A 24,547-nucleotide genomic window follows, 5' to 3' on the forward strand; every position below is an offset into this window, starting at 1 on the left:
CCATTACAGATTTAAAAAAACCCGGCAAAAATCTGCTCTCTATAGAACCCCTCTGTGTGTTATTCAATGGGACGTTCCATTCTTTTCTTTTGCTCTTCTTGTGAAGTTGGGAATTTTTTATTTACAAGGTTTTCATTATAAGGTGAGAAAATGAGATAAGTCATATAAAAAAGAAATTAAAAATGCTTCCTCAATCATACTGCACCCACAGAGAATGTATACAGTGCCATAATGGATGCCATCCCATACATTGCCATTCCTTTTCATTGGTACTATAAGATCTTGGTATAACATTGATAGATTTTAGAGCTGAGAATCGATTGTAATTTTTAACTGGTTAATCAAAAAATTTTAATTGATGAATAAAATGTTTTCAAATGATAATTATTCATAGCATTAATAACTACTGTATATGATATTAATTGTGCTATAAAAATATATTCTATTCATTTCATGCACCTACCCACAGAATGGATGTAAACAAATATAGAAATAATAGTAACAAAATAATAATAATAAAACATATGCTGAACATATGTCACATTAAGAAGTCAACCAACGAATAAGGCAAATACATGAAAAATACAACTCCTCCTAATGCATGTCGACACATAATGGGTGTCATCTTCAGAGGAAAAATATTTAATCCACTAATCACACTGAGGGAGTACCCCACTGGGGTTGAATAACAAATCTTAACTCTTGGTTGCTTAGTGGAAAAAAGTATATCTGTTCACTTCAAATGTCGTGGTCAGAATGAAGCAGAGAGCCAGTGTGTGATAGTAATGCTGCGTCCTGACTAGACCCTTGCAGAATGAAGCTACCTAATTAATCTATTCAAATTTTTTTAGAATTCCAGCTCATAATAAATTTAAGAAATGGCATTGCAAATGATGGTGCTATATATTTATTTTATAGATCTATTATAATTTACTAATATATTTTTGAAGGCCCGAATATATGTGCCTTCATAGTAATCTAAATCAATTGTGGACTTGACTTTGTGAAAAACTACCTTCCTGAAATTTAAATCAAGTCCCTCTTGCCAACAGTTGTAGTGTTGACTTCTTAATATTCTTGGGCAAAGTTTATCTACTCTTCCATATTTATCATAACATAGAATTTCTTAACATGGATATTATCCCTTTTTTTAATCAGTTATTTTAGGTTAGTGAGTGATTTTGATTTTCACATATTGTTACTTTTTCCCTTAAAACTATTCTCAAATAGCACTACTACTAAACACACACCCCTCATGCACTTAGTTCACATTCCTACTTCTAACGAATCGGTACATGTTGGAAGGTGTGTGCATGTGTTGTGAACCTGATGTGAAGCTTGTTTCTGTGTAATGCTTATGTGTAGTGCCACCCCATTGCCATCAGTTTTTATAGCCATGAGTGAAGTGTAATGATTGCATAATTGTTGACCTGTTGCTCTCTGTGGCAAGACAGGGAGATCAGCCCCCATTTACACCTCAAATTTGAGAACCACAAAAAACCAACTCTGCGATGATGACTAGTGGGCAGGGAGCTAATGCTTCCTGAATAAGATAAATGCTTTTCACACAGTGGTGGTCTTGTCTTCCAAAATTTCTATAAGATTCTGATTCAATTTTAAACTGATATCACTAGTTTTCAGTGAATTGATTTGTGACAAAATAGCAAAGAAATGTTGAAAATTTGATCAAAATATTGATTCAAATATTTTTAAATGTGGTCACTTATCTGAAATGTTATGCATAGGAACATAATTTAAGACGTCTCTAATTGGCTTAATCAAATAAATCAAGTTAAATTATAAACTTTTAATAAAAATTGCAATCAAATTGATTTTATTTTGATTGAGTTAATTAATTCAACTAAACTTTTTAACAGTGATCAAGTGATTAATCGGTTCAGCCGTAAATTTAATGTCTTTATATCTACAGCATCTGCTTTTAAGGGTTCCTGTTAGCACGATTAGCAAAAAGTTTCATATAGAGTATATATACTCCAACTCCCTAATTTTAGTCAAAACTCCCAAATAATAAAAGCAACACTTTCATAATTATCTCCAATTACTTACATGACGAAGTTCATACAGGGCACATTCTATGCACTGCCGAGGTATATTTTGCTTGGTTATGTCGAGTCGAATGTCATCAATGCTAACAAGTTCATAATTGCCATAATCAACAAATTGCACCTGTAAAATAAGTTACTCAGTATGAGATATATAGCACAAAAAATAAAGTTGCATTAAAAATGTAACTTCCAATTTTAAGAGACATACAGAAATGCTGTGTACCATTATTTTATCAGGATTATCAGACACAATCTCAGCTCTGTACCACAGTTTATCCAGCTTGAACTTTGCGACAACAGCTTCTCCAATCGGAGGAACACAATCTAATTTTTCAACAGGTAGGTCTTTGAGCTGAGTTTCCATCACTTTTTTGATGAATTCAACCATTTTTGTAGCTGTGAATTGAAACACAGAAAAATGAAAACTGCTTTACTCCATTTTACAAGGGTTTTGAAAATGTCTCTTGTACGTAAACAGAACAGGAAAAATTAAATATTTTACATCACAGAATGACTGAAGAAGCAACACTGATTGAAATAACACAAATCTTTGAAAAAAGACCACTGATATAAGGAGCGAGTGCAATGGAAATACAATAAAAGTCTGTTGTAATGAAGGCTCACAATAATGGGGGGAAAATTATCATAACAGACTTCTCGTAATAAGCAAATTTAATTTTTTTTTCCTCTGTCAGGTTACACAAATTTTAGAAAAATACTATTACACCTGCATCATAATCATCTTTCAGCTCATTTTGTTCCAATATAAGCAAATGAACTGAACTCCACTAATGAAATTGATTTTTGATCTAACAGCAGTCTCTCATCTCCATGATGTTTTTGCATAGAATTTTGTTCTCAAAACAATTTACTGGAGTGACCGAGCAAATGAAATTCTCACTGATCAATTCTGTGGCTTATGAATTATTCATTAACATTTTTCTGCTGATTGGAAAGTTTTTTAGCACGCTTTGTTCAATGATTAATCTCACTGTAGAATTTTTTTTTTCTTTTGACCTCAGGGAGTTGAAAGGGAAAAGATTGTGTATGTTTTGAGTTAGAAATATGATGAATATGAACTTTGGGGGCTTTCATCAGAGGGCAGCACCTACAGTTGAACTTTAAAGGGTTTTTTTAGATGGCTTACAGAAGGTTATATATAATATTTAACAAAAAAATTCTGGAACAAACATTGTATGCAAAGATGAACATACATCATCTTAGCTGAAAAATTTTGAATGAAGTAAACTTTTTTTCACAAAAAAAAAAAGAAATTAAAAAAAATAAATAAAAAATAAAACAATTAAAAATTTGAGGGAAAAGAATTGAAAAAAAATAAAGAATTGCTGACATCTATGTTTTTCATCAATTTTTTTAGTATCAAAAATGCAAAAAAAAATTGAAAATTCCAAAAAATGAATGCTTGAGTTTGAAAGGGTTAATCTACAAGTACAGTCAAATAAGCCCTGGTAGTGACAGTGATCTCTTAGTCAGGGGTGCAACTAGATACTTTGTCACCTAGGGCAAGCTGCAATTGTGGCGTCTCATGCATATAGAAATAACAGATAAAGGGTGAATTTGACATCTATTCTGGTAAAGCGCCCAAGGCACCAGACCTGCCTGTCGCCTGCAGCCTTGCTCTTAGTCACTGGGGAAACCAAAGCCAAATAGAATCGTCACATTTGCATAGTAGTATATGAAGAGAAAGGGTATAGACCGTGACTTTTGAGTCCATACTTTGTTAAAAATACTTTAAGTAATGTTTACAAGGAGCATGTGTGATAGTAAATGATAACAATCCATGCTTTCAGTTTAATTTTTCTAGGGTTGGGAGGGAAAGTAAAACTTACATTCATGAAGGTCCTTTTTTTTACATTTGGCAAAAGCTTAACGTTTAACTCACTATATCTGAATTTGTCTCTTTAGCATTAGTTATTTGACAATCACTTATTATTAGAGCCTGGATTATATGTTTTGGCCCTTTTTAGCATTAATGCATATAAATGCATAACACAAAAGAATTTTCAGAGTAAGAGCATATTTTTGAAGGTTTATTTAAGCTCAATCACTTTTCTTAACATAATTTTTCAAATAAATATTGCTCATAATATTTTCATACCATCGGTTTTTTTTCATGGAGGTATGATTTAGGAAATTAATAGAGGTGTTTGTAAAATATTTTCCAAATATCAACCGCTATTTCTAGAGTGTTAATATTCTATTGTACTGTGCTATTTCTAGAGTGTTAATATTTTATTGTACCGTGCTATTTCTAGAGTGTTAAATTTTTTTAGAAATAGTATCAATTTTTTTTTCTTGTTGTTTTTGGTATTTTGTTACTGAGCAGCTGCAACAAACTAAAAATTAAAAACGCCAAAATAAAAATGTTTAGAAATTATTTGCATATACACATATATGGAGATATTTTTTTGTAAATTACTGTATTTATACCCGTGTATAAGTAGAGTTTTTTGTGGAAAAGTTTGTTCCTCAAGTGCGGGGGTTGATTTATACTCGGGTCAGTTTTTGATGAGAAAATATTAGCTCCCGCAATCAGTAGTAATTTTTGTAACAGTGTTCAAGAAACCAGCATTATTGGTATGGGATATGTTCAAACCCCACAAAACCAATAATGTCAAAGCCGAGGCAAAGAAATCGAAAACGTCATTGGCTTTGATACCAGGTGGGCTAACATCTATTGTACAGCCTTTAGATGTGAGCTTCAACAAGCCTCTCAAAGACTATTTGAGGAATTTGTGGATCGAATGGATGAGTTCCAATGATGAAGAAACTACAAAAAGTGGTGCCTTGAAGAAACCTGACACTAGCCTAGTGTGCCAATGGGTACATGAAACGTAGAATTCTGTTTCTGCTGAAATTATCATCTGATCCTTCAAAAAGTGTTGCATCAGCAACGCAATGGACAGAACTGAAGATGATATCCTCTTTGAAAGTGACAATGGCAATGACAGTCCATATGAAGATAAAAACAAAGATGCTGCATCTCCATGATGATCTGATGGATTCCAATGAGCTTGGAGACAGAAGAAACAAATGAAAAAGTTTGAATTATTTTCTATTGTAAATTTCCGCATTTTGCATGAAAATATAAGATTTTTTTCTCTCTAAAATGCACTGATTTTTTGGGGTTGGCTTATACACTGGTTTTCAATTTATTGCAGTTTTGGTGGTCCTGAATTGGGGGGTTGGCTTATATACGAGTCAGCTTATACACGAGTATATACAGTAATATGCACTAAGGAATAGAAAATATGCATTTTAAAAACATATGCGCTTTATTTTGGCTTAATGATTTTTTAATGAATTTTTTTTTTTTTCATTTTTGGTACATACTTCAGAACTTTTAACATTTTTAGAATTTTTTAGCATATATTTTGGGTTTGTTAGAGCATATTTTGCTACTTTTTTTTAATGAATATAATCTGGGCTCTACTCGTTATAATGAGAAACTTGTTGTAATGGCCTTTCACTGTATATAAGAATAAATGAAATTAACAAAACTGATTCCTCCTTGACTATAAGAAATTGTGTTCCATAATGAATTTGACAAACTTGCATTATTTGAAATAAACAAAAATTAGGGATAGGACGGGTAATGATTGGGCCGAATACTGAATGTTAACTAATAGACCTATATCATATTTTAAAACAAGTAATTTTACATCAAATTAAGAAATTGTCACACACACAAAACGATTATTTACTCTCAACAAATAATGCTTCATAAAATTTACAACTCATTTTCTTGTTTTTCTCTCTTTGCCCCCTTCTACCTTTTTAAGTAGCTTAATACAATGGCACCTCAGCTAACGAAGATAATTCATTCCAGAATCACATTCATTAGCCAAAATGTGATTTTCCATACTATGGAAAATAGTTTAATTCATTCTACAAATTGCAGTAAAATTGAAAGTAACTTCTATAAAACACCAAAAAGCGCTATAAAAAAAATTAAAAACTGACCAAAAGCTGACATAGAAGCCATCACAATTGAATAAAGCAAAATTAAGATAAAAACTTTTTTTTTTGTATTATACTATGTATTGTATGCAGTCAAGTTCGTGAGCCATAGTGAAAAAAAGTGTGTGTTGCCATGTGAAATAGTCAGCTCATTTCTCTCACACCACGCATATGGAAAAGATAAGTTCCTAGAATGCCTAGTTTGGTATTAAGAATTGACGTATCCATATGCACTGACACCATTCAAAAATCTAAGGGGTTTTTAAATGCATTTTCTCTTAATTCATTCATTTTACACGAAATTATTCAAAATCTTTCTGTGGGGGAAGTGATTCAGAGGTGGCAAAATTTGACCTGGCTCTAGTAAGAGTTACAGATTGGATTCATTTTGATAGGCACAAAAATTTAGTTCATGACAAGGCAGTTTTAACAAAGTATCCATATCAACTAAAATGTCTGTTAGCTGAATCAGCATTTGTAAGCCAAGGCAGAACAATATTGAAAAAATCTTTGTTAACCAAAAAATCTGTAAGCCAAGGTGATCATCTGCCGAGGTATCACTGTTACCTTTTGTCTAAATACATCCTTCAGCAGTGAACTTGACTTGTATAATTCATGCTCACTTTCACCTGATTGCAGTAGGATTTTATTTTCAGTTTCATGTTTCCATTATCCTAGAAAATTGCCCTGATGTAATTTCTTTCATGGAGGGGATATACACCACACAATACAATATAATCAGTAAATTTTTAATTTATGTGAAAAATTCTGATTAGTATAATTTTATTTTAATCAGTTTGATATACGGGGTGATTATAAAAAAACTATCCCGACATAGGGGCCCCTAACTATCATACCATTCACAGAAACTGAATGAAATTTTGGCATAAGGTATTTTGATGTATGCGCTCAAGAATGATATGGAAAACAACAGTGTCACTCTAACAGTTACGGTTACAGTGAGAAAATTTCGAGAATATCAAATGGCAACACCAAGTTTTTTGTATTGGAATGCGATCTCCATACTGAAAAACACTAAATAGCGTTGGAATGGCACCTGTACCACGAAAATCCTCGGAGCTAGGCAAGGGAAAAGTAAAAAGGACTTTGCCGTGCACCAGAGCATTAATGTTTGTTTCATTCGTCACACCGTTTCTTCAGCTGAGATCCCAGCCTGATTAGTCCCCCACAAGGTCATGTGGAAAATTTGTGAAACACAATAAAATGCTTTATTTTATGCTGCTTCTCTGTCCTTATTGGTTGTCCTCACTTTTAGCCTATCTACCGCCGGTGATTTTCATGCTACAGTTGCCATTCGAACGCTATTTAGGGTTTTTCACAATGGAGATCACATTCCAATACAAAAAACTTGGTGTTGCCATTTGATATTTTTGAAATTTTCTCACTGTAACCTTAACTGTTAGAGTGGCACTGTTGTTTTCCATATCATTCTTGAGCGCATACATCAAAATACCTTATGCCAAAATTTAATTCAGTTTCTGTGAATGGTATGATAGTTAGGGGCCCATATGACGGGATAGTTTTTTTATAATCACCCTGTACTTAGATTCACACAGATTATCAGCTAAATACCTAAGCAACATTCAGCTAAACCGAATATTTGGCAAAAGAGCTGAACAGGTCAAATACCAAATAGTAACCAAATATATTCCTCCCATCTCTTAACAAAAATTGAATAAAACTACATGTAACTTACCATTTGGCTTCACCTGCAAAAATATTGTACCATCTTCTCCTACGTGAGTTGGAACAGCATCAAATTTCAACTTTGTGGGCAATCTTGAAGGAAGCCAGGTGAAGGAAGGCCTTCTACGAACATTGCTAAGATCAGGTACTTTTATAGCGGGTGACTGACATTTATCAATATTTTTCTCCGGCTGAATATGAGTGGAGTCAGCTATTTCAGCAGACTTTTTGTCAGGCAATGATTTTTTTCTGTAAAATAATAACACATATGATTTTAATTTCCAAATGCAGATAACTTTAGTATATAAAACTAAATATGACAAAACTGTCAGAAAAAACAAATTCATCTAAAAATTATTTTAATCAGTTGATAACAAAATATACATAACATACAGTCAGACCTCATTATAACTCTGACCTTACCTCGAAAGCATTATGAATTGGAAATATAGCTTCACAATCAAGAAAATAATGAGTAAGCCTAATTTGCTAATTATACTGGAAGGGACATATAAAAACTGACACTGTAAGTAGAGTGACATTACAAATGATATATATTAATTTCTAGTTATGCATCCAGATTGTCAAGACTCTGAAAGTTCTTGAATCAATGATTGAAGATCAAATTATTAAAGTTTTAGCCACCATTGAATGGACGCTATTAAAGAATGGCAACATTGAACTCACCTTCTAACAGGGAGAGCTACGCCTTGGTCAAGAAGCTTGCTCACAAGACTAGTATAAATAAGAGATGATGGTTCCAGAGCACCTCCATGTACAATTTCTTCATACATCAAATCGCATGGTAGAGGCTTTCCTTCCTTGTACGAGTCAAACTTGATGAAGCAAAAGACCAAATAATGCATATTTTAAACAGAGCTATTATAAAAATAATATGCAAAGTCTGTTACATCCATCACCATTTAAATTTCCTTCAAAAATAAATGCATTTTTTACATGCGCTTAAACAGTAGAACTGCATAAAGTCAATTACTTTGTATTTGAAGAAAAAATGAATACAAGATGGAATTTTATGAGTGAAATAGAATCTATGCAGTGGGTCTTCATCAGGGGGAACCCCTATTTTTGAATGAACAAGTGAGCAGCACTAGTGCTTTTGTCATTTGAAAAGCTATTTATGCTATTTCTTCATTCCATATCTTCATATCTCTTGATTTTTGTTCCTAGTATGTATGTATGTATGTATGTATGTATGTATGTATGTATGTATATATATATATATATATATATATTGTTAAAGTTTCATTGTTTATGTATGGAAAACTGAAAATAAATTAATTATGTGAGTTGGAAATTGAAAATTTTAAAACTTTAGAATGAAAAAAATCAAAGAATATATATACATACATACTAGGACTTTGAACGACCATTTTGCAAAGTGGCCGGAGATCCCTGGATAAAGCTCGATGTGCTGATGTAAGAGCCCAGTAGGAGCCAAATCCATTTCTTAATTGTCAACATGGGATACAAGTTTATATATAGCAGCTGTATTGGATTAGCTCCACGTGACAAGAGAAAGGAGTGAAATTTGAGAGAAAAACTATAAAAATAATTACATAAAGATATAGTTGCCAAATTTTGGAGAAAAAATTATTACTGCATCGCAACTGCATATTAATGGGTTGCCATAACTAACGTGGGCATAATTATCACAAAAAAAATGTCAACTTGATATTGATTCCAAATCATGTCTTTTGTGATCAGACTTTGGCCAGGGATCACCAGCCACTTCGCGAACTGACCAACTTAATTACCACATCAATATTTAACAAAATTGGTCAATTCACGGAGTAGCCGGTCCATTTGCGAATCGGCACAATTTCGGGATTTGGCAGTAACATATATATAGGGGTCATTGATGTATTATGTCAGCATCGATGTGGGGGGATGGGGGGGGGGTTTGGATTATGTTTACGTAATGAACCACCGTTTATGAAGATATGAAATATTCTTAATGGCATCTTATTCGGAGCGCCAAAAACAGAAAAAAACCTTTCAATAGTTATTGGGCACCTGAGCTAACATTCTACCTATTGATAAGTCCCTTACAGCAGGGTTTTCCAACCGGTGTTCCGCGGAACCCTTGGGTTCCATGAGAGCTTTTTTGGGGCTCCGTGGAATCAAAAGGGATGAAACCCCAAAATCACGGAACCCTGGTAGCTTGATAAATTTTCTTGTTACTGTTTCACCTGAAGAAATTTTTTATTTTTATTTCTGTTGAGAACGGGTACTCTAAAATAATTCAGAGAAAATATTGGGTAATCACCAGACAAACAATATTCTTGTTGGCTTTTTTCTTTCTTTCTTCTTATTCTTGCACACAAGTCCTTCAGACAACAGCAGTCAAGATGACTTCCTGGGAATTGGTATTCCCAAAACTCTCAAGACCTACATGAGGATTTTTATGAGGGTCTTCCTTCAAAGATTCTGAAGTTTTTTGTTCCTTTGCATTCTGTGCCCCCACCAGATTCTTCCATGCTACAAATTCGTTACCACAAATGGAACCTCGTTTACACAATGTTCAAGAGGCCACGTCAAAACGTCGTATAACGGTGAAAATCGTACAACTGAAACTTCTTTGAAAATGACCCCCCCCCCCCCAATTCCCATAGACTTCACAGAAAATATCACAAAAATTCAATGGTTTCATTTTGTTTGTTATATAATAATAATTCTTGAGAAAAATTAGCCACAATATTTAATTTTTGAAAACGATATTATAAATTACTTAAATAACTAATTTGCATTTCATCACCGTTCCTTAAAAATCCTGAGTATTCTTATATTGGTCTTCTGAAGATTTGAAGAAAAAAAAACGTGTAACTTTTCACTTTATGAAAAAGGGTTTTTTTTTTTTTTTTTTTTTTTATTTTCCATATCTAAGCAAAGCAGATAATGGTTGGGCATCGAGTCCAACTCTCTAAAAGTTGTCTAAAAGAGAAGAACCGAAATACTGGATATCAGTGTTTCTCTGGGGTATCGCCAACCTTTGTCAAGGTCATCGCGGTAAGCTGTCGACATTGCTGATTGCCTACTCAGTGCTTTAAAAGGGTGGTTTTTTTTTTTAACTATTCTGAGCAGGGCTGTAACCAGAGAGTAACTTGGGAGTTTTGGTGATCCGGGCACCGGACCACAGGGGCAAAAATTTCACTCTTTAACTTCTCCCCAACATTAAAGGGGTGGCCCTTCTTAATGCGTGTTTGCCCTGGCTGACCAAGCATCTGGTTGCGGCCTCTGATACCGTACCTCTGTCAAGTCTATTAGTCGATCATCAAAGTTTAGAGCTTTTGAGGTGACAATATGCAATGAAAAACTATTATAGTGATACATTTTTGTAATCCCCAAATAATTACATCGATTCAATGTATAGAAATTATCATTCTCAAAGGAAGGTCGAATTTGTATATAAAGGCATTGACATTGACCTGCGTTTTTTTCTCCCAATTATTCTTTTATTTAATGGTGAAAGAAAAGCGTAAGGGGAATTTTCCACGAGTGACTATCATTGTATGTGGGTGAGTTAACCGAAAATGTCAATGTCAATATTCCCACCCCTAGTAATAACACATAATCGCTCTCAATCTCTAATCAGTGTTGGTCATGTAACATCCCATGACAAGCAAACATTTAGCATGCTCCAGGAAAACAAAATGGTCAATTGCTAAAAACTGACAGTCCTTTGACTTTTGTGTTTTTGCTCAAGTTGGAATTTGGAATTTGACATCCTGGAGCAGGGGGGGGGGGGGTTATATTCACCCTTTCACTTACTTTGACCACTCGTTCTGCATTTCGGATGAGAATGGTGTATGCCAAAATTCACACTCAACCCATGACCAAGTACAATGTGAGTAGTAATTTTTTCCGCTTGTTCTGTATTTTGTTATCAATATTATTTGTCGTTAACGAGAATTTCATCCAGGGTAGTGACTACGATTTTTATGGGCAAACATCATTTTGTCACCCTCTCAACTTAAATTCTGATGATTTTATAATGGTATTAGTAAACTTTCCCCAACTTCTTATCGATCGTAGGTCCTCGGCTGTACCTCCACTACGATTCCAGGACAAAATAACTGGATTCTAGACTCCCAAAAGAAGAAAACAACACTTTATTTAATTTATTATCCAACAACTCCAATGGAACCGTCCTGTCCCTTTGGTACAAAATTTCACACTACTTCTCTTTTTCGAATGTCTCCGCTCGTTCCCCTTTCTTTCTCTCGCGACTCCCGTTTCCTCCCGGGCCTTCTTCGCACTTTTTCTCCTGAACCTTACAGTATTTTTGTTCTTCACTGATATTTGCAGCCCCCCCCCCAAAAGTTTGACGCCCGGGGCGGTTGCCCCTTCCCCATTCGGTCTTGATTTCATCTATTTTTTTACTAGTTTCTTGTTTTTTTGACAGTTTCTTGCATTTCGTGAAAACGAGAAATCAGTGATTTTTTGCACTAGTTGTCACAATTAAAAAACCGTGGGTATTTGTGAAATACTAATTACATAGCAATGAAATATGGTAGCCTAGGTCAATAAGATACTCGAGATGCTCAGAGATGTCGTGTTCAATACCCTCTTTTGTCCTTTACAGTGCTTTTTATGGTGATCGCCATGATGATCAAACAGCACATTGCTATTGAACAGTGTGCACACCAAATGTTTGTCGTTCAAACCCCTCTCTGTGAGAAACAAAAAAGCTGTTCGGGATCAGCTGTGAACTTTTTAAGTAACGGTCTAATTCGTTTATTGAAAATGAGAAAACTGAATGTGGAGGAGAAAAGAAGATTAAATGAGCATGTTTTTCGTTATCCTAAAGCTATGTGCATAATTAGGATGACCATATGAACAAAAAACCAAAAAAAAAAAAACCAGACATTTGCATTGATCTATAGCTCATGTTAAAATAACGAATTCACGATTTAAAAATTTCAAAGTGAATTTCTTTAGAAAGGTTGACAAAATTAACATTTTTATTAAAACGATGAAATAACTGAATATTATGAAAAATAATTCTGCCTCGTAAAATATGGATCATATGGTCACACTATGTGTAACTCACAAATATCTTTTTTGACACTTTTATCTACTACAAGTGAAGATTCTTGTTTTGCAGAGCGAATGAGGACTTTTAGAACACCCTGTATATTGAAGAAATATTCAAAATTTGTTAAGGGTTCTGCGGAATAGCTTTGTACCATCAAGGTTTCAGCGCAAGCTTTCACGTTGGAAAACCCTGCCCTACAGAGCCACTTTAATGATCTCTAAATGTTTCATGGATCCTTCAAGTGCTCTGGAAATGTTTCTGGGCCACTTAAGTGCTCTGGAACTGTGCCACACATCACTCAAGTGATTCTTAATTATGCTACGGATCACTTAAGTAATCTGGGAATGTTCCGCAGGTAACTTGAGAGACATGTAGAACAGCACTGGGGGCCGCTCAAGTGCTCTAAAACTGTGCTACATGTCACTCAAGGGATCTCTAAATGTGCCACAGATCGTCTAACGTTCTGTAACTGTGTCACGGGTTACTTAAGTGATCTTTGAATGTGAAAGTGACCTTTGAGTCCTACCTCAGTGATCTGAAAATGTGCCACGGGCCACTTAAATGCTCTGAAATTTTGCCACTGGTCATTTAAGCGATTTGTAAATGTGCTGCTTAGTTCATTTTTACAAAATTAGGTTTGGGGGGGGGGGGGGCAAGCCACATCGGATTAACTTCAGGGCCACATTTGGTCCACGGGTCAAGGGTTTACCGCTATGGCTTAAAGGGTGGTTGCAATGAATTTTTTAAAGAGAAATTTTGAGTTCTTACCTTTTTCAAATAGCATTGAAATTAACAGAAATCGATTATAATAATATACAAAGGTATTTTCTTTCGAAATTTTAATTTTTTTCACATTAAAATTTTTTCTTTTCTTTTTTTTCGTCTGGGGGGGAGGGAGGCTCACAAGCTTCCTATGCACCCCTCCCGCATACGTTTCTGATCCCACCAATATGCGTTAGGAGGTAGGGAGCAGTGATGACGAAATTTTGCTGACAAGGGGGGGGGGTCAAAAATGGCTTACGTAATACTTGAACGGCCCCATATATTGTGTATATTCCATTTCCCAACCATTAAGCTAGAAAAGCACATTTAAAAAAAATACCTCTCCAACAAGTAACAGTGTATCATGAGGCTCAACCAATTCCTTGAACGTATTAATCGCCATTTGAGACCACCTTTTGATATCACCAGCAGGAAGGACACCTACAAGCTGGCAGCCAATAGCAAAAGCATTGTCTTTCTCTTTGAACTGTTCAGAAAGAACCCGGAGGTCTTCTACGTTCACAGACTCTACATATCCATAATCAACAAAACGTGCCTAAAGACAAAACAATTTGGTTAGGTATGCATAAGGAAATCACACATAATTTATTTTTAAATTATTTCAAATTTTTCTTCAGGTAATGCTAGAGAAACAGTAAACAAAATTCAGTAAAACTCTTCTTAGTGGTCTTCACAAATTAAAAATTTCCCAGCAAAAAGCCTATTTAAATAATGTATTTTGAACCCATTATATACTCCAAAAAATTCACTCCAGCAAATCCTACCAAACATCGATCAATCAGTTTTGCAAAGATGTAAATTAAGTATATAAACTTTGATTATATTTCTTTTGTAATTTTAGTTGTGTATCTATGTCGTAATTATGTATTTTCACAACTAAATGCATCTCATTTTGTCTGAATTTTGTTCATATTCAAATAAAGAACCACTTCAGTTACTGTTAATACCATACATTATATAAACAGGAACCACTTCTGATACAGCCACCCCTTTTTTATGGACAACTTTTCATCCTGTGCATGTAAAGGTGGTTTTTACCGTAACATATTTGATAGGAAAAATATATCACCTTTACGATTTCGGTTGATTCTATACTCAAAATGACGACTCGATACCATGTTCCATCTGATTTCTTCTTAGCTGCAAATGTCTTACCGACTGATATTTCTCCAATATCACCTTCCAAATCTTGGTATGCCTTTTGCATGTCTTTCATCAATCTACACACAGAAAGAAAAATTATAATTTTTGAAGATTTTCCCAATAAAAACAAGGTTATACAATTGAGTTTGCATGAACAAGGGTCTGCATTCACTGTCAAATAAGAGGGGAAAATAGGAAATTTTTTGAGGGACTGAATAAAGTGACCATATATGATCAGTTTCCTCAGCATACTCCCAAATTTTCCCCTATTATGATTGTCCTGACATTTTATAAAATCTATATATAAGATTATTAAGATTTATATTTCCTGTTTTTCTCATGTTTCTGACAAAATACACTTGAATTTTTAATTATATAATATTCACATTATACAAACAAGGTGCATTCCATAAGAACTGATAGTAAAATCATAAAAAATCAAGATAGAGGAACAGCACAAAAAAATAGTTTCCATTTTCTCAAAATAATCTTCCCTCAGATTATATACAAGAGACCCATCATTCAATCCACTTTTCTCAGCAATTAGAGAAAGCTTCTTTTCAGTGAACCCTGCACAGCTGAAATAACTTAGTTTTCTCACAGAGCTTCTTCAATGTCAGAAACAGCCAGAAATTGCATGGTGCAAGATCCAGACTGTAGGGGGGGGGGGGGGTTTACATGATTTCAATATTACATTTACATATTATATTTTCAGAAGTTTGTGACAATTCATATCGACATAACATCATAAACTGATAGAAATTTCAGTTGTATAGGGTTCACAGAGACAGCCTCCAAAAACAAAGCCTTCTCTTCTTGCTTTGGAAAACAGGGTTGTAATTTTAGCTGGCCAAAACCAATTTCATCCGTCATATATCAGGGGCACCTATATTCTTCAGAAGAATAGAGATGGCTCTGGTCATATTCACCATTTTTATCAAGGAATAAATTTCAAGTTACTGAGCTTTGACAAAGGGTTGCAACAATAGTTCTTCCCTCTAAAAGAAAAATATTTCAGTGATTTCACTGACAGTGAGCAACTTTTTGATGAAAAAGTCAGGAATTAAATTTCCCGAATGATATACAGCCAGCACACATGGTCATAATCATTTTTTAATTTGTGAAAATCATCTTTATTCACTATTTCAGCAAAAAATATCAATTGAAGTGAGCTTCAGTGAAAAACAAAATTTTTTTTCCAAAAACGAATACTGGTCATATGGTCAGTAAAATTATCACCATCTAATTTATGTGAAAATGTTTCTATAAAGTATGCAATGCATCATGGAGAGTTAAGATACAGTATAACTCCATGCGAAAAATAGCTGTTGGCGGCAAACAAAGCAAACTACAGTTGATTGATAAAATGAAATTCTATGAGGGAAAAAAATTTTTTGGATGACAAACATGTTAGGTCAGAGGGTGACGTGGCATGTGAAGGCTTTCTTCAAAAATTAAAAAATTCTATTTAATTATCCAATCAAAGGAATTCTTTCAATCTTTTGAATGATTGCGCTTTTTACAAATGATAAGTCTTATATGCTAACAATACCTACATTTGATACGGTTGACCTTCAACTATAATTATGTTAGAACTTATACAATGTGGTTTTGTTTTTCATCATGGGAAAACACCCAATCTGTTCTGAACCACAGACGTTAATTTTGTACTTGACTTATTTCTCTTGAGTTAAATAGCTCTAATAATTAGAGAAACCATGATGAAGAATTGAGCTCAATGTGGCACTTCACACTAACCAGCCACTAACCAGCAATGGTAAGCATGTTAAGAAAACATCAAAGGAAGGGAAGTTAGCATTGTGCTGGGCATCCCATACTATAAAAAGGGATTCAAGGGCCTCAGCATATTGGGCCGGCTTTGTATTGCTTTCTCATGAATTATTTTTGAACTCAGCCCTCTGGAAAATTTTATTGAGTGTCCATGAGTTCAGAGCCACCTCTATTTCCAATGTCTATCCTCAACATAATGTACAAAATATGAACTTTTATTGATGCACACACGCGATTTGCACAAAGAGAATGAAGTTTTACCTTCTAAAACAAAGAAATTTTCTCATCTTCTTCTCTTTCTCATTCAAGAAAAAGAGGAGCTTTGCAAAAACATGGAGACGGTCATACACTATATTAAAACTTGAAAAAAAAATTGTCCCGTAAATATCCCTCCATATGGTCTTCATGTGAAAATACATAGAATGGCATGCATATTGAAAATGATTTAAAAAATGTGGCACAGTTTGGAAAAAAGTTGGCCACCTCTACTCAAGGCTAATATCAAAGCTATTGAAATGTTGGGCAGGCAAAGAAAGAAAGATTATATTTTGTTCATTGAGCTAAATAGCCCCTCCCCCCATAATGTTTGTTCCAATGTAGAATACACATTCAGACCTGCCAACCTCAGAAAAAAAAGTGTACTCTATCCCTAAAAAAACGTAACACGGCCAGTTTTCCAATTTACAGGGGGAGGGGGGAGAAGGGGGTACCCCATACTAAAATTTATTAGGAGGAAATCAATTATAATCGGAAAAAGTAATTGCTGCATGAGAAAATACATGGTTTACTTTAAAAAACCCATTCTCAGGAAAACAACAGATCAGTCAAAATTTGGTCTTGTCTATCTTTTGACATTTTGCGGTACTGTTTTATCTAAAATGAAATATGTTTTCACTCACTGAGACACATAGTCCCCTGATCATGTGAAAACATCAAGAAAATAAAAATTCATTAGATGAATGCTAAAATATTGAAAACCATCTGATATTCAAAATTTAAAATTTTAGTCACCTGAATGATTGATATTGTTACGGCGCCAAGTCACTTGTCGAACATATTTCACCAGATTCGTCCCGTCGCGCGAATCTCTCCAGGGTTCTTTGCTGAAGACTTAAATATGGATAGACACTCACAGAAACGAGGATTCGAGAACAAATAATCACCTTTATTTACATGAATAGAAAGTACTGCTAAAACTAGAGTAGCCTTCTAAATGTCTTATCCCTTCGAATTCTACTGTGTACCGCACGGGAATTTTTGGCTGGGTTCCGCAGAGTGATGTTGATCAACAGACTATCAATGATTCTAATGCCAACCAGATTGCAACATAAGCAAGAAAACATCAAATTTATCGATTTGGTAAAAAAATCATATTTTTAGAAGCAGCGTATAATCGTATTAAGTTGATAAAATCTTACTAAATACGATAAAATCTTAACAGTTGGCAGGTATGCACATTGACAGATATAACATTGTTTATTTTCTTTTGCTACTAACCCATCCATTTCCCTAGCACAAAGAAGTTTGTAGAAAAGAAACCAAGGGAGGAGAAAAAATATCAGATGCCGCAGTTTAAAAAGTTTGGATTTTAGGGTGGGATCAAAAAAATCTGTGACCTTTTTCGCATATCAAGACTTTTTTTGTGATAGTAGACGCTGTCAATAAACAACAAACAAATAAAATTGATGAAATGTTAATTAAATCTGTGGTTATGAAATATATTCTTACTGCAAAAAGTTTTTCTCAGTCTCTCCAGCTATTCTGATGTAAAACAATCCAGGGCTTTCAATATAACTAACATGGACGCTGAGGGAGTCATCGGGTTGCTCCTTATGTTTCAACACGGGACCTGGAACTGCTAATGGAATTTCTGGCTCAGGATCAGGCAATGAAGAAACATTTTTTCTATGCTGCAGTGAAGTTCCAGCAGGATTAGGTTGACCAGAAAAAGTATCAGCCTCCTCCTTAGGAGAAGGAGGCTGTATTGTTTTCGACGAGTCATGTGGTGTGGGAGTTTGGGACTTGATTCTTGGCTTTTCTACTTCTGAAGAGCTATGTGGGAAAAGTTGAAAAAAATCATGTTTTATATAAAATGCAATAACTTGAATGATACAATAGCTTGTCCTGTACACATGGAAGACAGATGGCAGCACCTGCATCACAAACAAAACAAGCACAGACCAACATAAATATGTGAGGGCCACATATATTCACATAAACACGTTCCAACATGCACCAATTTGTTAAAATTTTCCCAGATGTTTATGAAATGCATGTATGGTTAATTAACACTAGAACAACGGAAATGGTCATTTTGACCACAAAGCTACTTTGACACCCAAACGGTTCTCAAGGTGTTGAAATTTCATGACTTTGCTCATCTTATTAAGGCTCTTGAATTTCCAAAATATAAATGTTCTAGGTTCATTAGTTTAGTGGTAAAATGAACAACTGCAATGGTCATTTTAACCGCTATAGAGATATTTAACTAATATGATTTATTAACTATATGATAACTAAACATGCTGAAATGGACAGTCTTCTTATGTGAACATAAATACCGTGAGACCCCAAAGCAGAATATGCTGGAATCCGAAATATGGCGCAGAACATGCAGTGCTACAGCAGAACAATCTCTAAGAATTTGGTGGAAAAATGTAGAAATCACTATTTTGGAAATTTTTACTGCCTAAAATTTCAAGTCGGCCGAGGATTCATTGTAGAACAAGGCAAAACATTCTGCTTTGGGGCAGAGGGAGAACAGATATTCTATTATGGTGTTTCGCTTTCTTCCAGTACTTATTTTGTATTCCCGTTATCCATTCAGCATTTCTCTAGATCTTTGTACCAGTGAATGCAATGCTTTAAAACCTCAATGTCATTCAATAAAAAGACTCATTTTTCATGACTTTACCCAGGGACAGGGCTCCAGTTTGGGGAGGACAATTGTTGTTCATTTTTTGTTTCATCACACTATAAATTAACTATAGAGGTCCCCCCCCCCCGAAGATTCCAGCCTATAGACCCTGCTAGATGACTACGGACCTGACTGCATAGCATGCATAGTGCAAAATAAAATGTTTAGTTCATCTTCCTTTCAATTCTCTTTCATACAATTGTTAAGTTATCGCAGCTTTTGGTCAGTTTCTTTTTAATATAGTGCTTCTCAGTGTTTTAAGAAAGTTCCTTTGAAATTTTAGGCAATTCCTAGAACAAATTAAACAGTTTCCCTTAGTAACCTGGGGAAAATTACATTTAGGCAAATGAATCTAATTTTGGAACAAATTATCTTTGTTATCCAAGGTATCACTGTTTCACACAGAATTGGTGGATGTGTTTATCACAATATTTTCATTGTGTTTGTAATCAGCAAGATATCAAATACTAATCACCTTTTATTTTGTCACAGACAAAATGAGAAACCATTAATACAAGAAAGTGCTGGATTTTTTCATTGTTCAAATCAACTGAGGAATGAGACTGTAGTAGATAAAAGGAAAAGGGAAGATTCTCACTAAGAGTATGAGTTTCAACTCTAGATTTGTTCATAGTTTCCAATACTTTCCATTTTGAGAGATGGATTCCATTATACAGATGTTTTGTAATGTACATCTTAATGCATGTCTGATGTCCCATTGTCACAAGAAAAGAATACTCAAACTAATGTAAATTGATTATTTTCCTTTCCAAAAGATAAGATTGCATATCATAATCTTTATATTTATCAAGCACACCAGGTAAAAAATATACTTACAACTTCCCAGTGCTGACAGCAAATCCTTTTTGAACCAGAAGAGCATTGATGCATACCTCTATATCATTTTGTACATCATAAAGCACAGCTTTAATGCACCGCTCACCAGTTAGCATACCTATTATATCAAAAGAAGCAAAATCATAGCACTTTAATTATTCACTTTGATACACTGCAGTTACTTCACTCTGATAGGTTAAGGGTCAACCCATACACATCAGTCACAGCTCATTTCCACTTAGAGAGATCCGTATCGTCTTAGTTCAAAAAAGAAAAAACATTCTTCTGCCTACCAGCCTATTCATTCACACTCATCAGACTCAAATTCTAATGTGTTTTGGAGAGACGAGACCAATCTTTCGAAATGGAGACGAGCTGTACCTGTTGTCTGTGAACAGACCTTAATTAAGCCAAGACATACAGAATTCATTATGAATAACTTGGCAAATGCCCTGTAAACACAAACAAGTTTGTGGGTATGATAAAAGTGTCTCGTTTATGAACTCGCTTGATATCTCTTTCATTGAGAGGTTGAATAATTTCAGTTTTTTTCCAAAAGCATATTTTGAGGTTCATGCTTCCTTTCCCATAATCCTTTGCATAGCTGTGTAAACAACTGTCAACCATTTGAATGTTTTATAGCAGTTTTACAAAATTAATTTCACTGAGTTTTTTTAAAAGATCCCCGCTTCCGTAAAATGTTTCTGCAATTAGATGCCCACTTATAATGAGCTACTACAATGACTACTCAGCAATTTTTCCCCCAGTACTGCATTTTTCGAATTATGAAAACCAAGGGGGTGCACTACTTTTTCAGTTCAGGGGCCAGATATGTGGTATTTTTGAAACTGAAATATATAGGCTGACCATAGGGCCCATATTTTACAAGATATTCCCATATATTGCCCGTCCTGACTTTCCTACAAAATGTCCTGTTGTTTCAGATTTTCAACAAATTTTACATGTGTGAATTATTACTTTTCTACTGAAATCAAGGATTAAGATTATAAATTGCATTATGATAAATTATGACTATCATAATCATATAAACATTCATTTCACATATATGCCAAACATATAAATTTTTTCAGTGAATATCATTTCAATCAATTGTGAGTTGCACAGTAGCCATCTATTTCCTGCCATCAGTGATTGTTTTTTAGCAATTTCAGATATACTTGCCAACTTCACTTATCTTTGACTGGCCCATACAGTTCTCAACTATTTGTATTTTTTATGAAGGAAACATAGCCAGCCTTTAGCTACTGATACTTTTCTACTAGAACATCCTTGGTAGGCCCCATTTGGTCCGCATCCAGAGGTTGTGCACCCCTGATCAAATTGTTTTATAAAATTAAATCAATAATATAACATACCAAGAGAAAGTAGAGTAAGTTGCCTCTTCGATACATCCATGCTTAGCCACTCTTTCGCCTAACAAGAAAAAAATATTTAAATGCAAAATACGCTTGAGTTTAAGTACATTATTTTTTTCTGATTCATGTAAAATAATGACATTTCAAGTACACTCTACAAGTCTACACAGCCAAGTACAATCTACAGTTTTTCAAGTTGATCAAGTCGAAAAATTAATCTGCACAAACGTACCTCAACAGACCACCCTGTAGAATCTTGAGGATAGGTTACATCTGCTAACTTGCACATAATAGCCTGCATTGTCATCTTACAGAAACGATCTAATAACTTTCTAAGATTGCAAAGAGGAACCACATCTTTGTTGCCAAAATCGATATAATGCACTTCAACTTGAGTACTTCCTGGTAAGCCAATAACTTTAGCTCTGTACCACGTGTCATCTTTTTCAAACTTCGCAGCACATATCATCCCTAATCATGAAAAGTGGCAACAAATATTATAAAAATGAATAAAAAAATCTGTTGAAATATTGTATGCAGTGATACCCTTTCTTACAAGCTCAATTAATTTCTAAAAATCACTTGTAAACAAGTGTCCTGTATATCACCAAGCAATACAAAAAACCAATCTAGATCTTAAATTCATTCTCCATTCTTATAATATTAATTACTTTACAAAAAAAAACTGCATTGGACTGTTCAATACATTCTACGCTGAATAAACTTAAAAGGCCTAAACAGTCTGACAAAAACTATCAGCTTCAACTCTTTCAAAGTACCCAATTTTTTTATGCATCAAATGAGTTTTTTCTTGTGTTATACTGATTCAGTCAAAGTTTTGCTCATATTTTAAGAAAATATTTTTTATGCATGTCAAGGCATTTGAATCCGCCAAAAATTTAAAACATATACACACACTAAAACTTCCTATCTGACCGAAGTGGGATTGAGAGGAAGCAGATTAGAGAAAATCTGGATTATCAGGAGAAATAGAAACCATTGCAAAATTGATTGCATTTTTTATAACACATGATATAAAGCTTGCACTACAAATTATATACCAGAGTGTGGTAACCATGAGAGCTTTTTTTGTTTTTTAAAACATTGTGATAAATAAATTATGAATCAAATGAGAAAAACAGCAAATGTGATCAAATTATTTGCCACCTAATTTGGTTCAAATGATAAGCTATCTGTTTTAGGATGGGATAGACTATCATAAAGAGCAATGGCTTCCCCCTCCACCCTGATTCATACTCTAGTCATACCTATCACATTCATGCTTTGCACCAGGTGATGAAATTCAGACAGAGAAAATTTCTCAATCATATTCTAAAAATAATACCATAATCTCTTTGTTAGGTAAACTGAACAAAATATAGCACGCCAAATTAACACATTGCAGAGTGACAAGAATTTTTTTTTAGATCCAATTAGGAAAAGATCCACATAATAGTGCTAGATTATCAAAGAGATGTGAATAGTAGTCTAGTGTGTGTAAGCTTACAATTCTTTCAAATGCTTTTAAAAATTAACTAAACAAACAGATAGTTTCCTAAAAATGGCTGCAAACTTACCAATGTAAGGGACATAAACTGCATACAATATGCTTGTGTCATCTGAATATACATTTTGCATCTCAATCAATAGGTCAGTGAAGTACCTCGATGTAGCACACTGCATACGATGAAATAAAAGAGAAAAATGTATTTAAGAATTCATTCTTAAAATATTGTTTGCTTTTTTTTTTTTTAATACAGTGGACCCCCTACTATAGTAACATATGTCAGAGAATAATATATATAGCTTTTGAGACTTTAATAACACTAAAAGAGATAATCTGACAAGAGCAAGGTTGTTCAGTTTTAATTTTCTTTCTCTTTTTTCAAAAAATCACAAAAAAAGTGGCCGAAATATAATTTTTTCTCCTCAAAAAATATATTGTTCTGTATTAGCCAAAATTTTTCACTATTGCCACTTTTTCAAACCTTGGGGTACATGCCAAAGGTATATCTTTTAAATGATATAAGATGGCATAAGTGTTTATTTTTTTCAAAAATCTCATAAAAGTCACCCAATTGTGTATATTTTTTTCATATAAATTATATTAGTTACTTAAAGTTATACACTCTATAAAAATTTCTCATTCTCGATTTTATAACCTTGGGATACATCTTGATGCTTTATTTTTAGCAATTTCATGAATGAGGGTTACATCATACATGCAAATGTAGTGGTGTATTATCTCTCACAGGCTTTTGTGTTTTTCCTTCTTCTTCACAAAGAAGAAACAAAAGCAGTGACATCATCATTTCTGGGGGGGGGGGCAGGTGACCTTTATAATCCCAAAGACACTAGCTGCCCCCAAAGGAAATAAAGATCAGTGCAGTAGTAGCTACATCACCTCAGACATTATTATTTCATAAACAGCAGCACATCTCAAACTGAATATCACCACTGGGCTTAGTATTCAATAGTTTTTATTTCTGTTTTCTTACCATTGCCCTCAGTTAATTAAGGTTCTACTGTACTGCAGTAAAGTAAGTGATTTATGAAAATAATCAGCTATATACAGAGTAATTATAATTAAAGTTCCAATTCTAAAACACATATATATATATAAAAATAAAAAATCAAATCTTGATAAATCGAACGTGCAGCAGCCAACAAAAATATTTGAGTTACCGATAGTTCAACTTACGGGAAATTTTGATTTCAGGGAGAAAAATAAAGATTTACTAAAATAACAGCACCATTTACAAATATTGTAACGGTAAAACATGTCAAACTAAAAAAATGAAGAAATTCAAAAAGATAAATTATTATAATTTAATGATATTCAATTATTGAATGAGAATATTTAGAAATTAACTAGATGTACATACTGTAT

At 34.0% G+C, this 24,547-nt stretch overlaps 1 protein-coding gene across 1 annotated transcript in view; it reads right to left on the reverse strand.

The window, feature by feature from the left end:
- Window positions 1-24,547, reverse strand: part of qin (tudor domain-containing protein qin) — a 73,674-nt gene that overhangs the window by 11,735 nt on the left and 37,392 nt on the right. The window contains exons 22-32 of the mRNA XM_089254575.1: window positions 23,235-23,334; window positions 21,890-22,128; window positions 21,658-21,715; window positions 20,282-20,399; window positions 18,256-18,579; window positions 14,663-14,813; window positions 13,913-14,128; window positions 8,442-8,590; window positions 7,765-8,003; window positions 2,290-2,462; window positions 2,068-2,187 (exon numbers count right to left, since the gene is read on the reverse strand). Of these exons, the coding sequence (XP_089110701.1) occupies window positions 2,068-2,187; window positions 2,290-2,462; window positions 7,765-8,003; window positions 8,442-8,590; window positions 13,913-14,128; window positions 14,663-14,813; window positions 18,256-18,579; window positions 20,282-20,399; window positions 21,658-21,715; window positions 21,890-22,128; window positions 23,235-23,334 (1,887 nt within the window). The remainder of the gene's footprint in view (window positions 1-2,067; window positions 2,188-2,289; window positions 2,463-7,764; window positions 8,004-8,441; window positions 8,591-13,912; window positions 14,129-14,662; window positions 14,814-18,255; window positions 18,580-20,281; window positions 20,400-21,657; window positions 21,716-21,889; window positions 22,129-23,234; window positions 23,335-24,547) is intronic.

The sequence above is a fragment of the Pholcus phalangioides genome, unplaced genomic scaffold (assembly GCF_987345545.1).
Source record: "Pholcus phalangioides strain wild (caught in Gottingen) unplaced genomic scaffold, Ppha-v1.0 ptg000042l_1, whole genome shotgun sequence".
In the NCBI taxonomy this organism is placed as follows: domain Eukaryota; kingdom Metazoa; phylum Arthropoda; class Arachnida; order Araneae; family Pholcidae; genus Pholcus; species Pholcus phalangioides.